This window comes from Montipora foliosa, chromosome 2, assembly GCF_036669935.1.
Source record: "Montipora foliosa isolate CH-2021 chromosome 2, ASM3666993v2, whole genome shotgun sequence".
Classification (NCBI taxonomy): Eukaryota; Metazoa; Cnidaria; class Anthozoa; order Scleractinia; family Acroporidae; genus Montipora; species Montipora foliosa.
Window position 1 is genome coordinate 64,630,431 of NC_090870.1, and position 7,500 is coordinate 64,637,930.

Consider the following 7,500-nt stretch of genomic DNA (forward strand, 5'->3'; position numbering starts at 1 on the left):
GTGATCCAAGCCCCAGTTGTTCAAACAATGGATAGTGCTATCTGTCGGATAAATCACTATCCAGGGGATACGTAACAGCGAAACCAATTGCACTATCCAATGGGTAGTGATTTATCCGGTTGATAGCGTTATCCACCTTTTGAACAACTGGGGCCAGTAGTGTCTGCGTGCGAATGCGCCTTGAAGGGGACACCCCCTGAATCGGCCCCCATAGAGTAAAATCTACGAGTGTCACTCTTTGAAGGGTAACCTTCACAAACTGAGTCGGATCGACTGTTTTGTGAGGTCGACCCGAGAAGCGGAAGTCAGCTTGTGGTCATGTGAGAGTTAGGTAACCGGAAGTTGACGATCCCATGAAGGCAGTGGTGGTTGTGTCATGGCCGAAGGAGTTGAGGAAGACTGGGCAGTTTCGCTGCTCCTCACTTTCTGAACGTCTTCAAAAAGCACTTTTACAACTGTCGGTCTTGTATTCACGCTTCTCCACATTTTTGTTTCTTTTAGGCAAAAGAAGAGGTACAAGCTAAAAAGGCAGAGCAAGCCAAGTGAACGGATCCATCTTCGCCGGCTGCACTCGGCAATGAAAAAGTCAAATCCCTTTATCGATTTCATTCGCATAACTTGTACAGTTGGCAGTGGAAGTGAAAGAAATTAAATAAAATTTTCCAGAGGTGTTTCAGACGCAGCCATGTTGATAGGATTTGCCTCAGCGATGAGGAACCCATTACCAACACTTCCCACGTTATGCCGCTTTCACAGCATTTTCAAATGCCAAGCTGTTTTCTGGCGAGTTTGGGAAAAAACTAGACGCTATAAAAGAGTAAACTAGGATACCCGATGGCTAATACATTGACAGTTTGCAACGAAGTGTGGGCATTTTTCTTCTTAAATAAAGTGTTCCCTGTTTGTTTATTTTTTACATGCAAAAGGTTTGATTAAGAGAAACATGTAATGCAAAGATCTACGTCTCGCACTTTTGTCGTTGTATACAGTTTTCAATTAACACCCAACTTCATTTTCACCTAAATTTCGTTAAAGAATGGGTGACAGGTCTCCACAGGCAACCCAGTAAACGTTTGGCCTGCATAAGTGGGAAAGGTCAGATTTCGCATTGCATGAAATTTGCGTTGTGCCAAAATCAAAGACCCTTGTGAGATGTTAATTTCTTTCCTGTTAGCTACAGATATCGAGAAACTAAAGAAATTAACAAGTGCTAGTGAGATTATTTTGTTAATACTTTATTTAGGTCACCGCAGGCACGAGCGATACTACTTTAGCAGTAACGAAAGCAAAGCATGGAAAACTCGGGTTTCAAACCAGTGAGCCCTGCGTTTCCGGCGCTTGAGCCATCTCAAAAGAGAAAGCAAAGGAAGAGGGGACGAAAAGATGGTTTCTCGCTTCTTCTCCTCGCCCCTCCTTCTTCCCTTTCTCTTTTGACTTCCGTCCAGATTTTCGCGCGGCCTTTGCATTCAAGTCAACCCAGGTGGAAAGAGGCGCCTAAAATTCACCAAACCGCCTGCTACTCGGAGAGAGATTCACCAAATCGCTTGTTACGCAGAGAGGTGGACAATTTGCGAGTTCGTAACAAACCCGTAGGAGATGTCGATATGCGGAGACTACAAATGAATACGGAGTACAAAAACTGTGGAACGAAGCACGTCAAGATGTTTAATCATCGATGTTAACCCGCGCACCGGTGGCTCAGTTCGTTGAGCACCAGGCTGCCATATTCGACCCCGGCCGGACAAAGACAAGGTGGCTATAAAGTAACAATTGCTTAAATTGTCCAGCTAAGTGCGAGGGTGACTCAGTTCTCTCATTACTCACTCTCTTTATAGGACACACCCGAAAAGGGATCCTAATAGACACTATACATCTACAAGAATGATCTCACAAATTAGGCGATTACACTTTCTGGCGAGAAAAGGCTTGTAACGAGCGGTGGGCGAAGTTTGCTTACTGGTATAAGGGGAATAAAGGCGCTGCTGGCACTCTTGGGAAAATTTCAGTCTAAAAAAACAGCTGCCAAATCGGATGAAGGAAATTATTGAAATATCTCTTTTTACATCGATTTAACGAAGTCCATGTAGTAAAGTCACTTTTCCCTTAAGATTAACTGTTCAGATGATTAAACCCCCGTGCGAGTTGCAGTTGACGTTCTTTCAGATCTAACGTCGATGGACGAAATCTTTCCTCTCCAAATTAGCTTGTCGTTTTGTGAAGAACGAGTAGCAGGAATATCCCCGGTTAGGTCCATGATCGCATCATGCATCCACCAGCCGTCAGCAAGTGTCACAATACAAACATAGAGGAGCGTGTAACACGGTCCGGATGTCTTTGCAATATTTCACAGCATTCCGCAGCACAAGCATTCCTTTCAATGGTATAGCCTAATTCATCATATATCCTTGCCTGAAAAGTAGGAAATGCAGTTTATAGACCGAATTCATAAGTGGCGGCCAAAAAGATACTCTTTTGTTTACGTGCTAATTAGACTAACAATCCTCGTTTGCATGGACAAAATACAAAGAAATGTTACTTTAGAACGAGGCTAGTTTGTTTATGTAGTGCATAAAATGTTTTTTTTGGCCACCATTTATGAATTCGGTCTATGGCATTCGATGGTTTTTTCAGCTGCAGTTCAAGGTCTTATCGTCACTCGTCCACAAAACATCAATAATCTTAGCAGTTAGCAAGTTGATTAAACGCATTCCCGTCGACAGACCCTTTTCAAACGTTTGCGCTTTCAAAACGTATTCATCACTTTGAGTGAAAGAAATGTATATTTGAAGTGCAGTTTATAGACGAAAGATACAAGTGTTCGTCGCACTTAACTGGACAATTTAAAGTGTCCCTGTGATAAAAAAAAAACACTTCCTTTTTTTCTTCAGAGTTTGAAAGTGTGTTTGCTTAACATCAGCCGGGCAAAATTTTGAACTTTGATTTTTATCCAAAGGCCGTTTGCTTTGAGTGTAAGTTCTGGATTTCACTGTCCGCCATTATTCACGTTCAAAACTGACCGATTGGACCTCAGAGGGTTCGATCTAAGGAAAAGTGACCTCATTGACTCACTAGCTTAAAATTTCAGCTTGTAAACGCAGCTTATTATACATGCAAAACGGGAGTTTAAAAGTCTGAAAGCCCAAAACTCCTGTGCTGCATATTAATTGTGCGGCGCATTGCATTTTTAAACTTGTGAACCTTTGGGGTCATTTTCTCCTTGATCCAGCTCTCTCAAGATCTAAAAGTTAGTAATGGCGGACCATTAAAATAGGAAAATTCCTGTTAAATAAACAGCCGTCTTGTTGAAATCAAAGCTTAAAACTTTGGTCGCTTAGTGTTTAGTTAACATAGTTTTGAAATCCAAAGAAAAATAAGAATTGATTTTTTTGGTCAGAGGGGCACTTTAAGCAATTGTCATTAATTTGAGCAATTGTCCTTCCACCACAGACGCCCCAAGCTCAGTGTGAGGGAAAGCCAACAAAAATATAAGGATTTGTATGGGAATCCCGATTAACAGATTAATTCTCAATTAAAAAGCCCAACCTTATTGCCATCGTAGGTCGCTTCCTACCCCTTTTGGTTTGAATTGAGCCATTATCAGTTCCACGGTTGTCAACTGTTATAATAAAATAACAAGGCTGCACACTGGATTCTCGAATTCTCAGGAGCCCACCAAATTGAGTCAAATATACCTGGATAAAATGTTCCCCCAGTTATGCCACCGTAGAACTCAAGGGCAAAGGTTTTTCTTTCATTTTAATCCACTAGCCGCGCAATCGAAGTCAACCAGCGACCTCAGACGGCTGTTAGTGTCCAAACGAAACGATATTAAAAACGATGGAAAATATCCTCGTACACTTCGAACACGACATGACGACCGTTTCAAGCCGAACTCAACGGTCACCGTGTCATGTTCAAAGTGTAAGAGGATTTTTCTCTCAGGTCGTTTATCGGGATTCCCATACAAATCTGTATATTTTTGTTAGCTTTCCCTCACACTAAACTTGGGGCGCCTGTAATGAGCCCAACAAAATGACCAGCTCACAACTGAGTGGCTTCGTAGCTCAGTTAGTACAGCATTGCACCGGCATCGCAGAAGTCGTAGGTTTGAATCCCGTTGGAGGCGCCTGAATCTTTCAGGTGTCAGTAAAGTGAAATTGCTTAAATTGTACAGATAAGTGCGAAGATCACTTCTTTCATTTTGTTCAGTGTAATGCAAAGATTTGCCACAGCGAAAAAAATGTGGGGTGTTGCATGCACTTTGAAACTGGACTCTCTTGCATTTGTCTTCAAGCCAATAGCCCTTTTCACGGTTAGTTTTTTTTCTCATTTGCATTACAACTTCGGGCTATTTGGTAGTTTTAACCCGAAATTGCCTCGCATTCACGTTACATTACATTGTAATGCAAATGAGAAAGACTAACCGTGAAAAGGGCTATTAACTTAAGAAGCGTCACGTTTGTAGTTACCGGCAATCGAACCATGAACCACAGATCAGAACATATCACCCAACGACAAACTAATGAGATTTCGTAGCCTGTGCAGCAAGCGCTAAAATTAATGGGACGGAAAGAGGGAGAAAGACCGAGTGCAGAAATGAAAGGTGACTGGTCTGCACTCACTCCGCCTCCCTCTTTCCATCCCCTTTTAGCGCTCGCTACATTTCGCGACAGGAAGTATTCCAACCACTTCAGTTTACACCAACACAGGAAACCCAGCACGATAGTATCAACTTTAAAGTAGTCAGCACTTTTGTTCCTCAAAGAGTAATTGATATGCCATTAAACACGTTCTTGTAACAATTTGTCCCTTCAAGCAATTTACAGCCAGAGGATTCGAACGGATCCTCGAGCTTACACCACGATTACTGGGAAATACCTGGGCAGAAGTCAGCTCGATACTGAAGCGAGTTAGCAAAACTTTTCTAGGTAACCACGCGATACGGAAGAGAAATAACTTGCTTCAGAATTGAAATACTAGAGATCGGGTATCCTCAGAAGTTGCCACAGTACCTGATAGTACAAGACATCTCGGGTTTTGTTGATAGCTCCTAACTTTCTGAATCCTTTGACAATTGTATCGAGGACAGGAAGGGAAGAATGCCGCAAGTCTGGAGGGACAACATATCAACAGCATCAATCATCAGCTTGGCAAGACATTGGCCGTTTCTGCACAGTTTCTTTAATGATTCCTTAGTGTACATATCCCTATTGCTATCTTCCTAGTTTGCCGAGAAATGAATTCGGATTGCTCGTCCTTGTTTGCCACTAAACGATTACCTGTTTCCAGCATAGATAGCGCAGATAAGTGGTCCACTGTTAAGGGTGGATGGCACACAAATCTCACTAGTCTATTCATTACGTGCGCCAAAGCGCTTTCTCCTTGGAAAATTTGTGTCATTAATAAGATGGCCCACCAGGTGTTTTTGTACGGAAAGACGGAAAGGCAAAAACGTCCCTTCAACGGCAAAATACAAAATTCCCGTTTTAACTTTTCAATTGTTTTCCTGAAGAACAATCTGAGACTTCGGTTGGTTCCGAGTATCCCTCAACTCGGCAATGGTTTCCCCTTTCTGTGCGTGCGCTAGAGCGGAAATCTCAATGCCCCGCTGCACAATCTTCGGCCTCGTTCAGATCTGTGCCTGGTGCGCAGGGAATGGTCACTAGTATGAACCAACCATTCTTATGGTGCTGAGGGACCACCTACAGTGGAACACCGAATTAGTCAAACATGTTTTCACCGGGTTTATAGCAGTTCTGTTGGTTGGGCACGGACGCCGCTAAAAGGAGCAACTTTAGGCGAAAAAAAAAAAACACAACATGTAGGACAACCTCGTTCCCAGGGTCTCTGATCTTAACGCCTGGGGCGAGCGAGGACGCCCCAGGCGTTAAGATGAGAGACCCTGGGAACGAGGTTGCATGTAGGAAAGAACTCTGCAGACGGGGCTTTACACGTATTTTGGACAAGAACTGTCCGCACAAAAGGGATTTTAGTAACCATGGCCGAGCAGTGGGTACCTTTGAACGAAGAAGAATATTTCCACATACCGTATTCTCGTTGGGATTTATCCTCTTGTTCCTTTGGGGCAGCAAGTTGACACTTGACTAATAAAAATCTTGCGCAACACTGGACATACAGGGAGCCTAAATAACAAAAGGCTGTAATCAGCATAAAAGGCAATTTCAAAATTCAGCATCTTTTAATCATGTCATCGAGTCTAACTAAATTTTGTCACTACGTATAAGGCAACATTGTTTTTAGGAGGGGAGGAGGAGAGAGCGAGTCGTCCCTCCTGCAATGACACGTGACCCGTTTTCACGAGACTCACCGTGCGACAGAATCTGGACCATGCTCCTCTTCAGAAGGTCGACGGCTTTTGTTGGTAAACCTAATGACAGCTACAAGAATGAAATAATCAGTAAAACTGTAATGAGCTGCAAATCAATGGGTAGGTATAACGGGTTGATTGGAAACCTTTCGCGTTACAATCAGAGCTCTTTCAACAGAGAAATCTCTCAAGCGTAGGTGTAATGCTATATTTACAGACGTCTTACGAAAAAAATTCAATAAATAGAGGTTTTGCACGGCAGCCATGTTGCATGGCAGGAACAATAGATTCTTTTTCCTATGGGAACAAATGTTCTTTCTACTGCAAAACGTTTTCATTGTTCCTGCCATGCAACATGGCTGTCGTGCAAAACCTCTATTGAACTTAAATCATCGTTAACTGTTTTATTCTTTGCTTCTTGCTTACTAAAGCTACAAGTGTAGTCCGTTCGTCACACGTTTTTGGCAAGTGACGGCAGTCCTCCTCCCAACTTCCAGAACAGTTCATTTCACGAATTTCCATTTAACAAACACACTAAGAGGGATTCTATCTCCGGCGTGAACAATTTGCCTTGGTTTCCTTGTCATCGTAGTCGAATATGGTAATTAGTCCAGCGCTTATGGTTGTCACGCGGATTACTTAAGAGCCCTGTTGCCCGGCGTTACTTCTCGGTTGTGTGACTGCCTTGTTTTGTTCATTAGCGTCCTTTCTTGTTCTTCGCTCCTTTAGTACTGTCTTTGTTATTTCAATGGCATCAAGTTGTAGTAACGACAGACAAGCAAACTGTCAGCAACCCGTTTTGGACACCTTGTTAAACTGGCGTGGTTCACGCCATTGGAGAAAGCTCTCATTGGATGCCTTGTAAAAAGCGAGTATCAAAAAGTACCTTTGGTTGGTCTGTGCCTCTTTTAAAAAACCTCTAATTTCATTGGATCTTAAGAGGATGCCACTGTATTTCTTTTAAGGCTAAGTTCCACTGCTTTTGGTGTTTGCCTATTGTTTTTCTAACAAATTCTGTGAGGTCCGGCTGGCGAATGGTGCCGATCAATCCGAAAACTGTCGAAAGTCACGATTCCTCTGTTTTTGTAGCCTGCGAACAGCAGACGCATTTCCGGTCGTCGCTTCTCTGCCCCCGGAGGCAGAGAAGCGACGACCGGAAATGCGTCTGCTGT

At 43.0% G+C, this 7,500-nt stretch overlaps 2 protein-coding genes across 2 annotated transcripts in view; one reads left to right on the plus strand and one right to left on the minus strand.

The window, feature by feature from the left end:
• Positions 1-676, plus strand: part of LOC137985665 (ubiquitin carboxyl-terminal hydrolase isozyme L5-like) — a 9,249-nt gene extending 8,573 nt beyond the window's left edge. The window contains exon 12 of the mRNA XM_068833324.1: positions 502-676. Coding sequence (XP_068689425.1) covers positions 502-546 — 45 coding nt within the window. The 3' untranslated portion in view covers positions 547-676. The remainder of the gene's footprint in view (positions 1-501) is intronic.
• Positions 677-1,218: 542 nt separating this feature from the next.
• LOC137985662 (anaphase-promoting complex subunit 5-like) overlaps positions 1,219-7,500 on the minus strand; it is a 33,696-nt gene continuing 27,414 nt past the window's right edge. The window contains exons 18-21 of the mRNA XM_068833310.1: positions 6,329-6,398; positions 6,048-6,143; positions 5,013-5,110; positions 1,219-2,409 (exon numbers count right to left, since the gene is read on the minus strand). Of these exons, the coding sequence (XP_068689411.1) occupies positions 2,290-2,409; positions 5,013-5,110; positions 6,048-6,143; positions 6,329-6,398 (384 nt within the window). The 3' untranslated portion in view covers positions 1,219-2,289. The remainder of the gene's footprint in view (positions 2,410-5,012; positions 5,111-6,047; positions 6,144-6,328; positions 6,399-7,500) is intronic.